Raw genomic sequence first — 22,527 nt, forward strand, 5'->3', positions numbered from 1 at the left:
TGTTGCTACATTGCTACATACTTTGTCACAGGGGGGGAAAGTGGATGCCTAACTTTGGCTGAACAGCTGCTAAAATAAATCTCAACAAGACCGACAGGGCCCGAGATGGGACCATAGTCTTGGAGGTTAAGCGTGAGTAACGCACCCGTTCCCTAGAGCAATGGAGGGGACTGCTGTCACGGATGTCATCTGGAGATAGAGAGGAGGACCAAGAGTTTGGCGTGATAAGTGTTCGTCATTTTAATGGGAACAACTGTACACTACAAAACAACACCGTGAAGCTAATGAACAATCGTGTTGCCACAAACACTACACATAGACAATCATCCACAACCCACAATGACAAAACAGGCTACCTAAATATGGTTCCCAATCAGAGACAACGACTAACACCTGCCTCTGATTGAGAACCATATCATGCCAAACACAGAAACAGACAAACTAGACATCCAACATAGAATGCCCACTCAGATCACACCCTGACCAAACAAAACATACAAACATACAAAGCAAACTATGGTCAGGGTGTGACAACTGCCAACCGGTATAGCAGGAAGTTATCTATTAGAACAGAACATAATGATTTGTTTCAGAAAGATTTGTTTCAGAATCTCTTGAACACACTTAACTGTAGCAGTGCGTGTTTGGAAGGGGGCCCTGGACCATCGGATTGTCTAAAGACCGAGTGGTTGGGCTGTAGTCAAAGAATTCCCTCCTACACTGGCCAAATCAGAGAGACAGTGTGTATGAATGGGGATGGAGTATCTCCAGTTATGTGTCAATGGCTGGTTGTGAGAGATAGGAGACAACGCTCATGAACAGCTATATCTACTGAAAACAGAAGGGAGGGGTGCCTGCTACATCTAACATTCTGGGGGAAGAAAGCAATCTTCCAGCCAACAGTGCAACCCAGAAGAATAAAAGCGGCACAACTGGTCTCGTGACTTCCTATTCTTAGAGCAGGACAGCTATATCTGGTCAGCTTTGGCCCCTCTCCTGTGAACCAAATGCAGGGTACAACAGAACGGGACAGTGAGGTGCAATGGCACTTCCTTTGGGAAGAGAGGAAGTAGCATTTCCAACGTACTGAATGGTCCCTAGCTCAATAGCTGAGTCGCCGTAGGCCACTAAAACCGAAGTTGCAGAGATTGCGTTGCAGGTAGCTGGCTGAAGACTGTTGTCCCCAAGCGACTATACCCACCATGCGTGACAGATCTCCACCATCTTGGTGGGGTGCCTTTCAGGCGCTGAGACTCTCATTCGCCGAGGCAACCGTGCCCTCTGGCGGCGTGCCAAAGAGTCGCCTCTTTTGGCAAGGCGCCTGGATGCAACATGGAAAAATATAAGGAGGAAAGATGCTGAGAGCACTGAACGGGAATGGTGCTTGAGGGCAACTGATGTTCTATCATCCTGCTCCTGTCTGAATCATATTGTCTTCTGGTCCCGGCTGGAACCTAAAGGTGTCGGAGGAGAGCCTTGATAGGGAGGGCACTCGGGGGAGAAGTGCAACTTCCACACCTACTGCTGTCAGCGGGTTGGAACGATGAGCTGCTGCACAGGGGATAGGTTAGGAAAACTAAGGAGTGTCTCTCTAGTACCACAAGTTGGGGAGAGATGGATATGCTAAACTAGAGAGAAGTTAGGGCAGGAAGCCACCAGTGCTGTGTGCTGCCCCTCTCATTAGCTAGGGGGCTAGGACTGCTTACCTCCAGGTCTGCCCTAATTCTGACAGTAGGCTCCATAGCCAGGGCTGTAAAACCCAGACTCCTCCATGCGCTGCATGTCCAGGCTAGAAAAGCCCTTAGTGTCCAGTCGGCTGGAAAAGGGATGCCCCAGGACAATTTGACCTCATCAAGCCTGACCATGAGGTAGGGACGTCGTTAGCCGGAGAGTTGCTCTACAGGCTAAAACTCTCCCAGAGAGGTAAAAAAAATCGGCAGCCTAGCCAGAGAGGGCGCTGGTAAGCTAGACGAGGGCATAAGTAATGCTACAAAGTACAGGTAGAAGAAGCTAGCGGATAAAGCTAACTCTAAGTGTAACAGAGTAAGAAAATATGTCCTGTTTTATTTGTGAAGTTCATCAAAATTATTGAATTCATGCTTTTGAGTTCATCTTTTGATTTGTTTTATAGTTTAATTTATTAATATTGACATGTTTCATCTACAGTTGCATTAAGCTCAATGCTGGGGTCGCTGTTGAGTAAGTTTGAGAATTGAATGTAGCATATGGTGATGTGAATAACTTACTCCTTAGCCTGATGTGTCCCCACTTGCACCAGCAAATAGCTGGCTTTTCGAGTGGTGCCGACTGGTAAAACACTTAAGTAGAGTGGTTATGTGTGCTAGCAAGGCAGAAGTCCTGGGTTTGAGCATCGGGGAGCCAAATTAGGATGAAGTAGTAATCACTAAGCAAGCTGCGTAATGTCCTTTACAGTGGTACCTAGTGACTTGCATCGACAGTTGCACTGGGGTGAGAGTTGTTTTGTTTTTTCACTTGGTCCCCACACCCCCTCAATGGTCCAGCTGCTCCCCCTATGGTCAATCCCCACTCCAATGGACATTTTATTTATTAATCACTGCTACAGTTGTTGTATATAGTGCTATTTTATTTCTATTGATGTATTTTTTTATTACCATTTTCATTATTTTATTTCACTTAGCCCTGCATGTTGGAGCTTGGACCATAAGATGTTCACTGTAGAGAGAGCTTGTGATTTCCGTGAGGTAGAAAACAATACTGACTAGAGGGCGGGATCGTAGCACCTTATAAGGGGTGGGGTTCTCCATTATTCGCCATGCTTCCTGTCTGTATATGACAGACGTGTAATTGGATCTTCCCTGTGGTCCAGCCTTGAAGGGAATGTCCCCATATGTGAGATTCTGAAACGAGTATTTGAAAGAGAAACTCCAGTTCATTTTCAAATGGAAATCAGCCAAATTAGATGATTGATTCCAACATACAGCCTTTTGTCAACATCAAACAGGCTTAAGTATATTAGTGGCTTCTTGTCTACATTTGGAACATTCTGTGTGGTTGATTTGGGCATAAATCAAACTCACCTCCATTAGAGGGCCATTACTGGTGATGAGGGGTGAGAGGCAGACAGATGTGCAGGCATGCGGGACTCTCGAGTGGCATACGCTGCATCATTAGACATAAGTGTATCGTATGAATAGATGATACTGCTGGTACACATATCTTCGATGCCCATACGGGAAAAAAATACAATGGCAAAATAATGTATTTGAAAAACATTTATTTAATACATTTTAAATACATTCCAACATATATTGAAAATGTGTATATATATATACTGTAAATGTTTGTAAAATGTACACTGAGTGTTCAAAATATTAGGAACACCTGCTCTATCCATGTCAAAATCAAATCAAATGTTATTTGTCAAGTGCCCCAAATACAACAGTGAAATGCTTACTTACAGGCTCTAACCAATAGCACACAGAAGGTATTAGGTGAACAATAGGTAAGTAAAGAAATAAAACAACAGTAAAAAAACTGTTGAAAATAACAGTAGCAAGGCTTTATACAGACACTAGTCAGGCTGATTGAGGTAGTAAGTGCATGTAACTATGGTTAAAGTGACTATGCATATATGATGAACAGAGAGAGGCAGTAGCGTAAAAGAAGGGTTGGCGGGTGGTGGGTGGCGGGACACAATGCAGATTAGCGATTAGCCAATGTGCGGGAGCACTGGTAGGTCGGCCCAATTGAGGTAGTATGTACATGAATGTATAGTTAAAGTGACTATGCATATATGATAAACAGAGAGTAGCAGCAGCATAAAAGAGGGGTTGGGGGAGGTACAAAATGATAATAGTCCGGGTAGCCATTTGATTACCTGTTCAGGAGTCTTATGGCTTGGGGGTAAAAACTGTTGAGAAGCCTTTTTGTCCTAGACATCCGGTACTGCTTGACTATGCAGTATTAGAGAGAACAGTCTATGACTGGGGTGGCTGGGGTCTTTGACAAAATGTAGGGCCTTACTCTGACACTGCCCGGTGTAGAGTACCTGGATGGCAGGCAGCTTAGCCCCAGTGATGTACTGGGCCGGACGCGCTACCCTTTGTAGTGCCTTGCGGTCGGAGGCCGAGCAATTGCCGTTGCAGGCAGTGATGCAACCGGTCAGGATGCTCTCGATGTTGCAGCTGTAAAACCTTTTGAGGATCTCAGGACCCATGCCAAATCTGTTTAGTTTCCTAAAAAGTGCCCTCTTCACGACTGTCTTGGTGTGTTTGGACCGTTCTAGTTTGTTGTTGATGTGGACACCAAGGAACTTGAAGCTCTCAACCTGCTCCACTCCAGTACCGTCGATGAGAATGGGGGCGTGCTCGGTCCTCCTTTTCCTGTAGTCCACAATCATCTCCTTAGTCTTGGTTACGTTGAGGGATAGGTTGTTATTCTGGCACCACCCAGCAAGGTCTCTGACCTCCCTATGGGCTGTCTCGTCATTGTCGGTGATCAGGCCTTCCACTGTTGTGTTGTCTGCAAACTTAATGATGTTGTTGGAGTCGTGCCTGGCCATGCAGTCGTGGGTGAACAGGGAGTACAGGAGGGGACTGAGGGGACCCCTGGGGAGCTCCAGTGTCGAGGATCAGTGTGGCAGACGTGTTGCTACGTACCCTCACCACCTGGGGGCGGCCCGTCAGAAAGTCCAGGATCCAGTTGCAGAGGGAGGTGTTTAGTCCCAGGATCCTTAGCTTAGTGATGAGCTTTGAGGTTACTATGGTGTTGAACGTTGAGCTGTAGTCAATGAACAGCATTCTCATATAAGTGTTCCTTTTGTTCAGGTGGGAAAGGGCAGTGTGGAGTGCAATAGAGATCATCTGCGTCATCTGTGGATCTGTTTGGGCGGTATGCAAATTGGAGTGGGTCTAGAGTTTCTGGGATAATGGTGATGATGTGAGCCATTACCAGCCTTTCAAAGCACTTCATGGATATAGACTTGAGTGCTACGGGTCTGTAGTCATTTAGGCAGGTTGCCTTTGTTTTCTCATGGTCTGAGAGTCTGTCAGTGCCTTTTGGTAAACTCCAAACTGGTTTTCATGTGCCTTTTAAGGAGTGGCTTCTGTCTGGCCACTCTAACATAAAGGCCTGATTGGTGGAGTGCTGCAGAGATGGTTGTCCTTCTGGAAGGCTCTCCCATCTCCACAGAGGAACTCTGGAGCTTTGTCAGAGTGACCATTCAGTTCTTTGGCACCTCCCTGACCAAGGCTCTTCCCCCCGATTGCTCAGTTTGCCCGGGTGGAATGATGAAGGCCACTGTGTTCTTGGGGACCTTCAATGCTGCAGAAATGTGTTTGGAACCCTTCTCCAGATATGTGCCTCGACACAATCCTGTCTCAGAGCTGTACGGACACTTCCTTCAACCTCATGGCTTGGTATTAGCACTGAAATGCTCTGTCAACTGTGGGACCTTATGAATTTATTTACAGGTGTGTGCATTTCCAAATACTGTCCAATCGATTGAATTTAGCACAGGTGGACTGCAATTAAGTTGTAGAAACATCTCAAGGATGAGCAAAGGAAACATGATGCCTCTGAGCTCAATTCCAAGTATCATAGCAAAGGGTCTGGATATTTATGTAAGTAAGGTATTTCTGTTTTTATTTTTTTATACATTTGCAAACATTTCATTATGGGGTATTGTGTGTAAAGATTGATGAAGAAAAAATACATATTTAATCAATTTTAGAATGTGGCTGTAACGTAACAAAATGTGGAAAAAGTCAAGGGGTCTGAATACTTTCCAAATGCACTGTATATGGAGACCCCCTACCCCGGCTTAGACAGGGCTTAGAGTCTTATGGGTTATACAATCCTGTTATATTAAATGAAGTGCACTTTTATGTAGACCACATGGAGAATCCAATAAATCTGATTTTCCAGATGAATAATGACTTGCTAAAGTACCTCCCAAATTTTTGCATGTCCCTCATTTAAGGGTCAAGCCTGTTACGTGAACGGAACTCTTGTTTTAATATTGGTGAAACTATTCCTATATTTTTATAAAGAAACACTAATCTAATTGTCAAATCTGTTACCCATAGATAGATAGGCTAGAAATGTTTTACCAAATAGATGTTTGCTCATCTTGCATTCATTTGCCCCTCCCTGTTGCACACAACAAGCTTCCATTCCCCAGTCACGGGATTTATGGCTGATTTAAGAAGAAATCATCAACCCTGTTACTTTATTTGGCACCTTTTGAGCCTATATATGCTATGCCCGTTTAAAATAAAATAGAGAGGGCCTTGAAGAGTAGACTAGTAACCCTAATATCCACAGAAAGCTGAAGAGTTGTATAATACAGTGGACTGGTCCAACTACTTTTTAGATCTTTTTTTCTATGCAAATCTTGGGTATGAAATACAAAAGTATATACATTTTTCATGTGAATGAATAAAGCTTTGAACCCCCTCCATATTGTTTCAAACAGAGGGTTCATTACATGACAGATTATTTGTCAGATATGGTTCAAATTTATTATGAAGTTATGAGTAAATGTTAAGAACTGTAGTTCCGTGTTTTCATGGTATTCATATTGAATTTACTTATTGAAATGTTGCTTACAGGAGGCCGGGGGTGATATCGAGTCCTACAGCGACAATGTTTTTCTGAACCTCCTGCTAAAGATGAAGAGAAATGTATCTTCCATTACCTTTTCACTAATGTGGAAGTCAGTCTTTCAGGGATTGACATACAGTGAGCCAACGAAAAGTGAGCATGAGAAGGCTTATGTCTGCATACACAATGCTAGGTATAGCACCGCTAGCCGTACACTGTGTAGCCATATAATACCACTCATTGGAAGCACAACATTTACATTTACATTTTAGTCAGATGCTCTTATCCAGAGTGACTTACAGTTAGTGCATTCGGCTTAATATCACAGTCATAGTAAGTACATTTTTCCGCAATAAAGTAGCTGTCAGTGAGGTCAGAGCTAGTAAGGGGGGGAAAAAGTCAAGTTTGAGTGTTGGTTTACAAAATAATTTTTTTGGGTGGTGCTGTGGGATTATTTAAGATACTCTTTAGGTAGGGTTTCAGATGTTTTCGGAGGATGGACAGGGACTCTGCTGTCCTCACTTCAGGGGGAAGCTGGTTCCACCATTGGGGTGCCAGGGCAGTGAATAGCTTGGACTGGGCTGAGCAGGAGCTAGCCATACAATGTACAACCTATAGTAATAACAATTGAATAATAATAATTATCTTGAGCTCTATAATGTTTTCATTATTCAATTAAGCTGAAGAGAGGTAGTTATTTTTTTACCTCTTGAGATGGGAAAACATGTTTTTATGAAGTTGAGCATGTGATCTTGGTGACAGAATGTTAAAATGAGGTGAAATCAAAAGTATATTTGCTTACTCAACATCACAATTTAAATTATATTACTGGCAAAGTTGTTTTATATTACTGGTGGCCCAAAAAATGATACTGACACTCAGTTCGTGTACAGAACTGACACAGTAGGTTTGTGTAGGTCAGCAACAGCATCCTTGAAGTGAAGGATTTTGCTGCTGGGCTGATCTGTGAACACAAACTCAAGCCCAAAACAAAAAGTAATCCATATAGAAATGTTACGATTGCAGCTCCTTGTAACCAAACCTGTCATAACCAAATTTCCTAACAGACGCCTCGTAGTTTCAAACGCACTCCTCTCCTCTCCTGTGGTTTAAGGACAACTAGTCTCAGCTTTTAGTGAAGCAGATGGTACATTGATGTGGAAACTGTTCAAACGGTTCAAGTCATTGCTGTTAAAAGCAGCTCTTTTCGCTGAATCCTATACCACACACACACTACTGAAGCGATTTAGGCAAGTTGCCTTTGCTTAATGTCTTTGATATAACAGCGGGGCCTGCAGAGCTTGAGATGGGGTCAGCTCAGCTCCAGGACCAAGTGACTACATAACAGTGCTTTATGTAAGTCTGGCTGATGCAGACAGCTGGCTGGCTGAGAAACGTTGAATGGTTCTGGGAAAAGTAGTCATCTGAGGCTGAGGAATTGGGTGCTAATTTCAACACTGCTCTATGTAACACAGGTCCTTTAGGTTGATGGAATCGGACATTAGGTTTCTGCTGTTTCTCTGGACAAGGGTGAATCCAGGCCACTTCAACCGTATCCAATCAGGGAATAAGACCTGAATGGAAAATGTGTTATTATTTCCCCCTTTCATGAATTTGAATATGTCTGCTAAATTGAGTGTGTTGAAACGGATTTTACCGTAGGCCTTGTATTTGTGTGAGAATATACTGTACATTACCATAGAAGTTAATTCTCTCTGGGTTCAAAACATAATTTTTGTCAAACACTGATGTTTCATTGAGTTTCACAGTGCAGGCCTGTAGAGGTCATACCAAGGTCAAATGTTAAATGTGATAGGTCAGTAATGACTTTCCTGTTCTCATTGTGTGTCCTTGTGCCCACAGATCTACATATTTGAGAACAATATTTACTACCAATCAGATGTGAAGAGCAACTCCCTCAGACTGACATCGTCTGGAAAGGAAGGGGTCATTTTCAATGGGATCGCTGACTGGCTGTACGAGGGTAGGTGGGTCGTTAGAATAGAATACATAGAATACATTTTGCGCCCCTTTGATATTTGAAGTAAACATTGTGCAGCAATATTTAATCTTAAATACCTGTTATATTAAATGAAGTGCCCTTTAATATAGACCACACAAAAATGTTATCAGCTTTTTTATATGAATAAAAATATTTTCTAAAGGGCCAACATTCAGCATTTTGGCATGTCCCTCTGTACCCACTGTGACTTCTATGAAGATTTTAACCCACTTAACCCCAAAATATATCAATGTTTTCACTATCCTCTGTGGTTGTGATGTACTGCAAAATTCTCAAAAACGACGTTGGAGGCGGCTTATGGTAGAGAAGTTAACATTACATTTTCTGGCAACATCTGTGGTGGAAATTCCTGCGGTCAGCATGCCAATTACATGTTCCCTCAACTTGAGACATCTGTGGTATATTGTTGTGGGAAAAACTGTGCATTTTAGAGTGGCCTTATATTGTCTCCAGCACAAGGTGCACTTGTGCAATGATCATGCTGTTTAATCAGATTCTTGATATGCCACACCTGTCAGGTGGATGGATTATCTTGGCAAAGGAAAAATGCTTGCTAACAGGGATGTAAACAAATGTATGATATAAATAAGCTTGTTGTGCGTATGCAGTGGTGTAAAGTACTTAAGTACAAATACCCCCCAAAACTATTTAAATAGTACTTTAAAGTATCTATACTTTACTTTACTATTCATATTTTTAACTACTTTTACTTTTACTTCACTACATTCCTAAAGAAAATAATGTCGTTTTTTACTCCATACATTTTACCTGACTCCCAAAAGTAATCGTTAGATGTTGAATGCTTAGCAGGACAGAAAAATTGACCAATTCACGCACTTATCAAGACAACACAAATGCATCTATTGTAAATGATGTCTGGGTGTTGGAGTGTGCCCCTGGTTATCCATACATTTAAAAAACAAGAAAATGGTGCTGTCTGCTCTGCTTAATAGAATTGAATTTAAAATGATTTCTACTTTTACTTTTGATACTTAAGTATATTTTAGCAATTACATTTACTTTTGATACTTAAGAATATTTAGAAGCAAATACTTTTAGACTTTTACTCAAGCAGCATTTTACTGGGTGACTTTTACTTTTACTGGAGTATTACAAGTATTACAATTGGGTACTTTTTCAACCACTGTGCGCATGGAACATTTCTTGGATCTTTTATTTCAGCTCATGCAACATGGGACCAGCACTTTACATGTTGCGTTTATATTTTTGTTCAGTTTAACTCAAGATATTTGTGACTGAATAACACAGTTCAGTGATTTTCAACAATTCTAACATGCCTCGTGTTTTCCTGATGATATCAAATTAGTCAAACACAGTCGGGGAGTCAAACCGCATTTTTTAAAAACAAAATTTCCATTTCCCTTCAGCTACATAGTAGGTGGATGAATGAAATACTAAATTAGTACCGAATGCCAGTTTATGCAAAACAATGATTAAATATAAATGTGATGAAATAGTAGATTTGAAAAGGGAAGAGCTAATTAAGTTTAGGAGAAAGACAGCCCATTACGTTACTCAGGAGAAATGAAACTTTACACAGATTAAGAAAGCGTTTCAGCAAGCAGTTACTTTAACTGTGCAATTGTGTATAATGTTTGTTAATTGTTCCATCATCTGTACCTTTGTGAAGTAGTATCATTGTAATGATTTACTGTGTGGGCATTTTTGCCATGATATGGACATTCAGGGCCATATTAACTAAGCGTGTGCACTCAGCAATGTATAAAACACCAAAAGGAAAGCCAAAACATGAGATTATTAATTTACAGTACAGTTTACCATTACTTTATTATTTCTCTTGGTCTTTATTTGACCTTTTTGTTATTTCACCACTCTGAGGCACTCTGTTCACAACATTGACACAAGCAAAGCACTCGCCCACACAACGCCATCGGCCCAGTACAGTTGTGAACAGGATTCATCCTTGAAGAGCACACTTCTCCAGCATGCCAGTAACCATTGAAGGTGAGCATTTCCCCACTGAAGTCGGTTACGACGCCAAACTGCATAAAGGTCAAGACCCTTGTGAGGATGACGAGCATGCAGATGAGGTTCCCTGAGACGGTTTCTGACAGGTTGTGCAGAAATGCTTTAGTTGTGCAAACCCACAGTTTCATCAGCTGTTCAGTTGTCTGGTCTCAGACAATCCCACAGATAAAGAAGCCTGATGTGGAGGTCCTGGGCTGGCATGGATACATGTGATATGCGGTTTTGAGGCCGGTTGGACGTACTGCCAAATTCTCTAAAATTACATTGGATGCGGTTTATGGTAGAGAAATTATCATTCAATTACCGGGCAACAGCTCTGGTGGACAATACTGCAGTCAGCATGCAAATTGCACCCTCACTCAAAACTTGAGTCATCTGTGGCATTTTGTTATGTGACAAATGTTTTATATTTTTTTATTCCCCAGCACAAGATGCCCCTGTGTAAAGAGCATGCTGTTTATCCAGTTTCTTCATATGCCATACCTCCTCTCTCTCTCTCTCTCTCTCTCTCCCTCTCTCTCTCTCTCCCTCTCTCTCTCAATGACTCCCAATCAGACCTAATTAACATCTCAAATGTTTGACATTATGTTGCCACAGACTGTTAACTGCACTCGAAACATCATGCTTGAGTTGTCGCAATACTTTAGTGCTCTCTATTTTTTTTAGCACACTATCGACATATGGCCTTCTCACATAGAACAGTACAGATGGAAACTTCAGGAAAGATGATTATATCAACTATTATCTCAAGGTGTTTCACACTAAACTTCCATATGCAGCGTTAACCGTGAATGAAGTCTCCGCGGATGAGGGAACGTTGCCTTTAAATTACTCTATAACGTGGATCTTACGCAATACTTCAGTGATACGGATTGAATCGAGCCCTAAATACTACATGGCCATTTTGTTGGAGAATACAGTGCCTTATGAAAGTATTCACACCCCTCAACTTTGTCAACTTTGTCTGCATTTTGTTGAGTTACAGTCTGAATTTAAAATGGATTAAACTGAGATTTTTTACACACAATACCCCATAATGTAAAAATGGAATTATGTTTTTCAAAATGTTTACTAATTCATTAAAAGTGAAAGCTGAAATGTCTCGAGTCAATAAGTATTCACCCCTTTGATATGGGTAACCTCATCACTGTACTGCACACATACAAATATATGTAAGGTCCCTCAGTCGAGCAGGGACCAGGGAGGTTTTCCAATGGCTCGCAAAAGAAGGGCAACTATTGGTAGATGGGTAAAAAAAAAAGCAGACATCGACTAGCCCTTTGATCATGGTTATTGGAGCAAGTTATGGAGCAAGTTATTAATTATACTTTGGATTGTGTTGAAGGAAACTGCTCAGGGATTTCACCTTAAGGCCAATGGTATCTTTAAAACAGTTAGTGTTTAATGGCTGTGATAGGAGAAAACTGACGATGGATCAACAACATTGTAGTTAATCCACAATACTAACCTACCAGACGAGCCAAATGGCTTTTATGCTCGCTCAGTAGCCGATGTGAGCAAGACCTTTGAACGGGTTAATATTCACAAGGCCGGGGGAGCAGACGGATTACCAGGACGTGTACTCAGAGCATGCATGGACCAACTGGCAAGTGTCTTCACTGACATTTCCAACCTCTACCTGACCGAGTCTGTAATACCAACATGTTTCAAGCAGACCACCATAGTTCCTGTGCCCAAGAAAATGAAGTTAACCTGCCTAATTGACTACCGCCCCGTAGCTCACACATCGGTAGCCATGAAGTGCTTTGAAAGGCTTGTCATGGCTCACATCAACACCATCATCCCGGAAACCTTAGACCCAATCGAATTCGCAAACGGCCCCAACAGATCCACAGATGATGCATTCTAAATCTCTCCACACTGCCCTTTCCCACCTAGACAAAAGGAACACCTACTACTATGTGAGAATGCTGTTCATTGACTACAGCTCAGCGTTCAACACCATAGTGCCTACAAGGCTCATCACTAAGCTAAACTAAACACCTCCCTCTTCAACTGGATTCTGGATTTCCTGATGGGCCACCCCCAGGTGGTGAGGGTAGGCAACAACACATCTGCCATGCTGATCCTCATCACAGGGGCCCCTCAGGGGTCCGTGCTTAGTCCCCTCCTGTCCTAACTGTTTACCCACGACTGCGTGGCCAAGCACGACTCCAACACCATCATTAACTTTGCTGATGACACAACAGTGGTAGGCCTGATCACTGACAACGATGGGACAGACTATAGGGAGGAGGTCAGAGACCTGGCAGTGTAGTGGCGCTACAGAGGGAAGCGCGTATGGCCCAGTACATCACTGGGGCCAAGCTTCCTGCCATCCAGGACCTATATACTCGGCGGTGTCAGAGGAAGGCCCAAAAAATGGTCATAGTCTCCGGTCACCCAAGTCATAGACTGTTCTCTCTGCTACCACGCGATACCGGAGCGCCAAATCTAGGTCCAAAAGGCGCCTTAACAGCTTCTACCCTCAAGCCATAAAACTGCTGAACAATTAATCATATGGCCACCCGGACTATTTACATTGACCCCCCTTTGTTTCTACACTGCTGCTACTCGCTGTGTATTATCTATGCATAGTCACTTTACCCCTACCTTCATGTACAAATTACCTCGACTAACCTGTACTCCCACACATTGACTTGGTACCAGTACATAGTATATAGCCCCGTTATTTTATTGTGTTACTTTTTATTTTATAATTTACTTTAGTTTATTTAGTAAATATTTTATTGACTCTTATTTCTTGAACTGCATTGTTGGTGAAGGGCTTGTAGTAAGCATTTCACCTGTTGTATTCAGTGCATGTGGAAAATAACATTTGATTTGATAATTGACAGAATGAAAAGAAGGAAGCCTGTACAGATTACAAATATTCCAAAGCATGCATCCTGTTTGCAACAAGGCACTTAAGTAACACTGCAAAATTAATTAAGTTAAGTTTTTGTCCTGAATAGAAAGTATTATGTTTGGGGCAAATACAACACATTAGTACCACTCTTCATATTTTCAAACATAGTGGTGCTATGGGTATGCTGATAATCGCTAAGGACTGGGGAGTTTTTCAGGATGAAGAAGAAACATAATAGACCTAAGCAGAGGCAAAATCCTAGAGGATAACCTGTTTCAGTCTGCTTTCCACCAGACAATGGGAGATTAATTCACCTTTCAGCGGGACAATAACCTAAAACGCAAGGCCAAATCTACACTGGAGTTGCTTACCAAGAAGACAGTGAATGTTTCTGAGTGGCTGAGCTAAAGTTTTGACTTAAATCTGCTTAAACATCTACAGCAAGACCTGATAATGGTTAATGGTTGTCTAGCAATGATCAAAAATCAATTTGACAGTTTTGAAAAGAATAATGGGCAAATGTTGCACAATCCAGGAGTGGAAAACTCTTAGATACTTACCCAGAAAGACTCACAGCTGTAATCGCTGCCAAAGGTGCTTCTACAAAGTATTGACTCAGGGGTGTAAATGCTTATGTAAATTAGATATTTCTGTACCTAAAAACAACAGGCAAACATTTCTAAAAACATGTTTTCACTTTGTCATTATTGTGTGTGTAGATGGGTGAGAAAAAATATATATTGAATCCATTTTGAATTCAGGCTGTAACAAGTCAAGGGGTATGAATACTTTCTGTATTTAATTTTCTCGAGATCTGCAATATATTTCTTATATATTCCTTGTGTCTCTTTACAGAGGAGATTCTCCAGTCACATATAGCACACTGGTGGTCACCGGATGGAGAGAGGTTGGCCTTCCTGGTCCTCAATGACACTCTGGTGCCCAATATGGCCCTTCCACGCTTCACTGGCGCTTCATACCCCAAAGGAAAGCAATACCCCTACCCTAAGGTAAGCCTGAGATGATGTAGAAGTACATTGTCTGCTGCCACCCACCTATCTAGCTTCGATTGGTGGAATGAAACAAATTAAGATAACTCTGAGTACTCTGAGATTACAGTAAGATAAAAAATAAAATAAAATATTTTTTTTTCACCTTGTTGAGAACAAGTTCTCAGTTACAACTGCGACCTGGCCAAGATAGAGCAAAGCAGTGTGACACAAACAACACAGAATTACACATGTGATAAACAAATGTCCAGTCAGTTACACAATAGAAAAGTCTATATACAGTGTGTGCAAATGTAGTAAGATTAGGGAAGTAAGGCAATAAATAGGAATAGTGGCGAAATAATTGCAATTTAGCATTAACAATGGAGATGATGATGTGCAGAAGATGAATGTGCAAATAGAGATAATTGGGTGCAAAGGAGAAAAAAGAAAAACCATATGGGGATGAGGTAGTTGGGTGGGCTATTTACAGATGGTCTATGTTATATATCTCTAGTCATTCAATCAAAACCAAATTAACATTCCTCTTGAGCTTTTAGAAATCACAATTAGATACACTACCAGTCCAAGGTTTTAGAACACCTACTCATTCAAGGGTTTTACTTGAATGATAGTGAAGTCATCAAAACTATGAAATAACACATGGAATCATGTAGTAACCAAAAATGTGTTAAACAAATAAAAATATATTTTATATTTGAGATACTTCAAATAGCCATGTTTGAACTCCTTCAAGACTGTTGAAAATGCATTCCAGGTGAAGCTGGTTGAGAGAATTCCAAGAGTGTACAAAGCTGTCATCAAGGAAAAGGGTAGCTACTTGGAAGAATCTCAAATGTAAAATATATTTTGATTTCTTTAACACTTTTTTGGTTACTACATGATTCCTTATGCGTTATTTCATAGTGTTGATGTCCTCACTATTATTCTACAGTGTAGAAAATAGTAAAAATGAATAAAAACCCTTGAATGAGTAGGTGTTCTAAAACTTTTGATCGGTAGTTTAAATGTTCTTTGAGTTATTTACAGTTTAAAACAGCAAATCCATTACCGTATCACTATAATTCTAAACTTCGATTTCACCTAACTCTGGGAACTCATGGTCACCATCCTGATTGAATAAGACCCACAGCATGTCTAACTTCAAGGTACAGGAAGATCCATCCAAACAGTGTCCCTTTCCTGCAGCAATTAAGACTGAAACTCCCCACCAGATGTCTGTTGTTCCCCCAGTCCTGGGTGCGTCCCAATGTACACCCTTTTCCCTACATAATGCACTACTTTGACCAGGGGCCTATGGTACCAGTAATGTATTATGAAAGGAATAGGGTACCATTTGGGACAGAAACCCTGTGTCCTCAGTTTCTACATTGATAATTAGATAACTGAGGATACATAAATGATCCCTCTTCCTGCTTTTTGTCAGCCTCTTGCAACACAGTACTGTGGTCCAGTGTGAGGCCAATCCGGCCATGTGTTCTTGGCCCAAGGTTAAACTAGAAGCGTCAGAATCCATACCGAGGGTGAGAACCAGTAGAGCTTGGCATATGGCATTTAGGGTTGAGTGCCAACAGTGAATATGACACTGAATGTAGAAAAAGCATTGGTACTCTATTAGGGAGGATTAGCATTAGAAAAGGTCAATACAATACTGTGCTGTAGCAGTGCCTATAAGAGGACTATTCATTCTCTATGGGGGCTTATACAGGCTTTGGTTCATATCTTCATGCATTGTTCAAGGCCAACCTTTGTGATTCTTATTCAGGTTTAAACATGGGCTGCGTGTAAATGAGGTGATAACTTTAGTCATGCTGTTTATCTCATTTTCTTTCATAACCATTAACATTTGTATCACCGTTAGATAAAACGAGTTGATATTATGCGTTGTATTGTGTAAAGCCATAGCTATTATCCATTGTTAGGGCATGTGATCAATGATTCTAATGTGTTACTATTATCATCATCTATTGTTTCAGAATGTTTTGAAGTTGTTGTTTTTTATGTTGGTAGCACATATACAGTATAATATTGCTCTACATAACTACAATGTAATTATGCAATTGTTTGTTTAGTCGATATGGTGATTGCCTTCGTGTGGTGTTTTTAATCTGTGATTCATAATGTTTAATGGTGCTACAATATCTAAAGGACTGATTCTGTTTTCAGGCTGGCCAACCCAACCCCACAGTGAAGTTATACGTGGTGAATCTGTACGGGCCGACACACACACAGGAGCTCACACCACCAGACAGCCTCAAACTAAGGTGTGATTTACTGCCTGGAATAATGAAAACACATATTGGAAAGTTCGCTATTTGGAGGGACTAGGTCATGGTACATGTTGCAGATGATAACAACTTCTGTCCGTTCTCTCTCGTAGGGAGAACTATATGGCAATGGTCCATGTTTCAGACAATAACCACTGTGGTTGTTCTCTCTAGTAAGGAGCACTATGTGGTCATGGTCCATGTTTCAGACAATAACCACTGTGGTTGTTCTCTCTCGTAGGGAGCACTATATGGCAATGGTCCATGTTTCAGACAATAACCACTGTGGTTGTTCTCTCTAGTAAGGAGCACTATGTGGTCATGGTCCATGTTTCAGACAATAACCACTGTGGTTGTTCTCTCTCGTAGGGAGCACTATGTCGCCATGGTCCATGTTTCAGACAATAACCACTGTGGTTGTTCTCTCTAGTAAGGAGCACTATGTGGTCATGGTCCATGTTTCAGACAATAACCACTGTGGTTGTTCTCTCTAGTAAGGAGCACTATGTGGTCATGGTCCATGTTTCAGACAATAACCACTGTGGTTGTTCTCTCTCGTAGGGAGCACTATGTCGCCATGGTCCATGTTTCAGACAATAACCACTGTGGTTGTTCTCTCTAGTAAGGAGCACTATGTGGTCATGGTCCATGTTTCAGACAATAACCACTGTGGTTGTTCTCTCTAGTAAGGAGCACTATGTGGTCATGGTCCATGTTTCAGACAATAACCACTGTGGTTGTTCTCTCTAGTAAGGAGCACTATGTGGTCATGGTCCATGTTTCAGACAATAACCACTGTGGTTGTTCTCTCTCGTAGGGAGCACTATGTCGCCATGGTCCATGTTTCAGACAATAACCACTGTGGTTGTTCTCTCTAGTAAGGAGCACTATGTGGTCATGGTCCATGTTTCAGACAATAACCACTGTGGTTGTTCTCTCTCGTAGGGAGCACTATGTGGCAATGGTCCATGTTTCAGACAATAACCACTGTGGTTGTTCTCTCTAGTAAGGAGCACTATGTGGTCATGGTCCATGTTTCAGACAATAACCACTGTGGTTGTTCTCTCTCGCAGGGAGCACTATGTGGCAATGGTCCATGTTTCAGACAATAACCACTGTGGTTGTTCTCTCTAGTAAGGAGCACTATGTGGTCATGGTCCATGTTTCAGACAATAACCACTGTGGTTGTTCTCTCTCGTAGGGAGCACTATGTCGCCATGGTCAGTTGGATCAGTAAAACCAAGACGACGGTCAGGTGGATAAACCGTGCCCAGAATGTGTCCATCCTGACCGTGTGTGAGACCACCACGGGGGCCTGTGTTAAGGTGAGAGGCATGCTGGGTAGGGGGTGGGGGGCTTGGTAATGTTGAGACTAGGTCACACTCACCCTGGGGGGGTCATTCTGTTATTGTGTCAGTGGGAGGACAGAGCAGACAATGCATTGACTTTATTACTGCTATGGGAGAGATACCATTGACTCGAATGCCTCATCTGATAGTGCTGTATCAGCTGGTGTTCTTTGTTGTGTGCTTTTTACTATGCCTGCTAAAGGACACTTGTGGAGGGGTGCACTTTTTCTGTTTTGTTTATCTACCACTTCGAATACAAATATTATCTTGTGGCATTTATCAGATAAACACACACTATAAGTCATATTAATTATTCTATTACTTTCAACTGGGAAGCCTTTATTAAATAATCATCTCAGCAAACTGTTTTCATTAAGTAAAGACTTATTCTTCCCACTATTGGTTTTGATGGCAATGATTGCACAGTGTTATTATAAGCTATGTCTGGAAAAGGGCAAAGCTGCGGTCCCCTGTGGGGAAAACATGGGAGTCTATTGGACACGGTCCAGTTCGACTGTCCCAGGGTCAGGCCCCACAGACGGCTGGACCACAAACAAACAGACGCTCCAGCCAAGAAGCGGCTCCGCCTGGGCGCAGACTCAATTTCTCTGCCAATGCTTTTGTCCTTGTCTCCAATGGGTTTTAATTTAAAGAGCACAGACTCCGAATTTCCCCAGTTGGCATTTTAACCCTAAAAGGGGGTCAAAAAAATGTAATCATTTCTAAACCTTGTTTTATACTCGGTCAAGCAACTTGTTACCATCAACAAAAAACTACATCTATCTAGATGCTTGTGTTAAAATGGAGGAATGAAACATAATCAGTCTTTTTATACTAGCGATGTGTGGTAGTATGAAAATTTGGGGCATAGCAGCCACTATAATAAAAATGATATCATTTTTATTATAGTGGCTGCTATGCCCCAAATTTTCTTATATATATGTGTGTATGTAAATAAATATTTAGCTTTCAGTCAATTTCTCTACACCAAGTTGAGAATCTCATCGTTCAGATACAATTGGAACTGAGTTGATCGCCCATAGCATTCCAAAATTAGAGCTAAAAGTCTGATGCCACCATATGGTCTAAATCGGCCATATCGGGGGACTGTAACGTTCTGGGTGTAGTGGGTGAGAAGTCAGGAGCAGGAAGCAGAGAGTTCAGGGTAGTGCTAATTTAATGCACAAAACGGCAAACATAAGCCAACCCCACGAAAACACAGGGCGTACAACAAAACAAAGGCCCCAAACATGGGGACTTAAACTGTCCAGCAAAACCCACAAAATGGGAACCGCGTAACCCACAGACGTGCACAAAAGGTACACAAAACAATCCCGCACAAAGAGCAGGCTAATAAAGCCCAACTAATCAGCAAATACACAACAGGTGTAACCAATAAACAGACAAGGAGGGGGGAGGAAAGAATCAGTGGCAGCTAGTAGGCCGGTGACGATGACCGCCGAGCGCCACCCGAACGGGAAGGGGAGCCACCTTCGGTAGCAGTCGTGACAGGGACACTTTAGGTACTACCAGTATCTCAGATTTGCCACTTTCTCAGCCTCTGAGTATTACAGGAAAAAAACACTGAATAAATAACAGACAAATGTTCATAATTAGTATCTATGGGTGAAATTGATCAAAATATCTTTATTTTGGGAAATTAAAAACAATTTACTTGTGTTACAAAAGGTTAATGAAATAAAAAGTGTTAGAGTTTGACAAAGTGTTTCATTAATAAAAAAATAAATAAAAACAAAACACTTTTGGAACTTTTAGGGGTTGAAATATGTTGGCGCTTTTAGAGTTAAAGTATTGGGGAAGAAAGGGAATTGAGTGATTTTGAGGGACTTAGGGCTGTCTTTGTGGGATGCTTAATTCCAACCAGGCTCCACGGCTATTCAGGTTTGCTGAAGTAGGTTGGGATGTAATATGGGACATATTATAAATCGGGACATAATATTAACTGTTAACATTTTGGCCTTCCTATTTCAGAGGCATGAGGAGGTCTCAGAGCTCTGGCTTTCAAAGCAGGTAAAAAATATTTACTTTTGTCAGTAATGGCCAAACTTCCATTCAATCTTATTCAATAGATCTTTGTTGTGCACTCATAGTAGTAAATGGCCTAAATTGCCATTACACTTGTACCGATGTAGGATCTTAATTTGATTACTCTTTTGTTGCTGAGAATTGCAAACTTTTAGTGTATTTGAGATTTAAAAAGGCTTCTAAAGTTTATAATTTCACTTGGAAATGTAATTTGATTTGCCCTAACAGAAAATGTATCAATCCCTACAAATATGACTTTTAATTATAATCCACATAATAATTCATATTTCCAGGATTATTTTCCTGCTGTACTAAACTGGTTTAAATGAATGTATTTTACACAATCTCTGTGATCATGTAATGACGTCATAACACTCTAAACTAAAAATGTTTGCTGTTTTTGTTTCGGCAGAACCAGGAACCAGTGTTCTCCAGGGATGGCAGCATATTCTTCCTGACAGTGCCCGTCAAGCAAGGCGGGCGTGGAGAGTTCCATCACATCGCCATGTTCACCACACAGGTACTAGGGTCACGTCACCATAGTTACATCACTGATGAGGGTCACTCATGTCACCATGGTTACCACTCAAAGGGTTCTGTTACCATAGTTTCCACCGGGGTGAGAGTAATATCTCCATGGTTACAGCACAAGTGAGGGTAGGGTTACTACTGTGTGCCCATAGTGGTGAGCATCATCTCTCAATGGCCACTGTACTTTTTTGCAAATATATTATGTGATAACTCAATGAAAGTGGCTTCAACCACATCAAATTGCAATCCTTGCTAGTGACCAGTACTTAGGACGTATGATGATGATGACGATCTTGATGAGGATGATGTGATGACTCTGAAAACAGGAATTAAGTAGATATTGTAGATCACTCTAATAATAGTATATTTCCTGTTTCTCGTCTCCTTCCTTGCTCCAGTTCAGAGCAGATCAAAACGAGGTCCGCCATCTAACATCAGGAAACTGGGAAGTAACTAAGATCCTGGCCTATGATGAGAGCAACGACAACATGTGAGTGTCTCTTCTGAACTGTGCATAATAAATCAAGAATGAGGATTCAGGTATTTAGTACGTACACAATTATTTGGACAGTGACACTTTGTTTTGGCTCTGTACTCCAGCACTTTCAATTTGAAATGATGCAATGACTATGATTAAAGTGCAGACTGTCCGCTTTAATTTGAGGCTATTTTCATTCATATCGGGTGAACTGTTTAGAAATGACAGAACTCTTTGTACACAGTCACATTTAAGGGAACCAAAAGTATTTGGGCACATTTAATTATGTGTGTTAAAGTAGTCAAAAGTATGGTATTTTTGTGCCCATATTCCTAACACGCAATAATTACACGTTGTAAACTTTCATTCATAGTCTAGGTTGGAGCAACCTCATGATGGGTATATGTAAAATTTGAGTATCATGTAGTTGCCTAACCCTATCGATGTTAAATTGAACTGGGTGAATGGACTATTAATGACAGTCATCCAACATGCTGTAATAGAAATAAGGTCATGCTCATGAAAAAAAATTGTCCTCCCTTATCGTAAATGGCACTGACCTCCACTGTTTTGAATACTTGCACATTAATGTGGATGCTACCATGATTACGGATAATCCTTGAATGAAACGTGAATAATAATGAGTGAGAAAGGTACAGTGGCACAAAGATCATACCCCCAAGAAATGCTAACCTCTCACCATTAACAATAAAAAGGGAAGCTTAGCATTTTTGGGGGGTATGACATTTATGCCTCTAACTTTTTAAATCATCATGATGATTTTGCGGGGAACACTTTGCTTCCTGAAAGTCCAATATCTTGAAAACTTGACTGCTGACATGCAAAACATTTTGGGAATGTATCGTCAGTGGACTAATGAAACCTCATATTCATTGTATAATTTCAAATCCGAAGTGCTGGAGTACAGAGACAAAACAACACAACATTTATTGTTAACACATTTCTTGGATAGTCCATCTGTAGATGCACTACAGACTATCTTCAGACTCTTACCCTTACCCTCTTACTCTTAACCCTTACCCTAACCCTTATTCTAAACTTACCCTAACCCTTATTCTAAACCTAACAGTATATCTGGCAAGTAGTTGCTTATCAAAAGATAGTATGACCATCTGTAGAGCATCTACAGATGGACTATCCAAATAAAGTGTGACCAATGTGTCACTATCAAAATATTTTTGGACCTCACTATATATGAGTCTTATATGGATAGGTGACAGACAGTTGAGCATCTGCAGCCATGTTGAGTCCCATATGTAATAATTCCTGCATTGACTATAACATGACATTAATCATAATTCAACATATTCCTCATCAGTTCTTGACACAAAGGTATCT

The 22,527-nt window shown here is 41.2% G+C and overlaps 1 protein-coding gene across 1 annotated transcript in view; it reads left to right on the forward strand.

Annotated features, from left to right (window-relative positions):
* Window positions 1-22,527, forward strand: part of LOC115135159 (inactive dipeptidyl peptidase 10-like) — a 129,190-nt gene that overhangs the window by 90,276 nt on the left and 16,387 nt on the right. Inside the window, exons 8-14 of the mRNA XM_029669582.2 lie at window positions 8,449-8,569; window positions 14,343-14,497; window positions 16,664-16,761; window positions 17,966-18,089; window positions 20,106-20,144; window positions 20,572-20,679; window positions 21,089-21,180. Coding sequence (XP_029525442.2) covers window positions 8,449-8,569; window positions 14,343-14,497; window positions 16,664-16,761; window positions 17,966-18,089; window positions 20,106-20,144; window positions 20,572-20,679; window positions 21,089-21,180 — 737 coding nt within the window. The remainder of the gene's footprint in view (window positions 1-8,448; window positions 8,570-14,342; window positions 14,498-16,663; window positions 16,762-17,965; window positions 18,090-20,105; window positions 20,145-20,571; window positions 20,680-21,088; window positions 21,181-22,527) is intronic.

This window comes from Oncorhynchus nerka, linkage group LG1 (genome assembly GCF_034236695.1).
Source record: "Oncorhynchus nerka isolate Pitt River linkage group LG1, Oner_Uvic_2.0, whole genome shotgun sequence".
Classification (NCBI taxonomy): Eukaryota; Metazoa; Chordata; class Actinopteri; order Salmoniformes; family Salmonidae; genus Oncorhynchus; species Oncorhynchus nerka.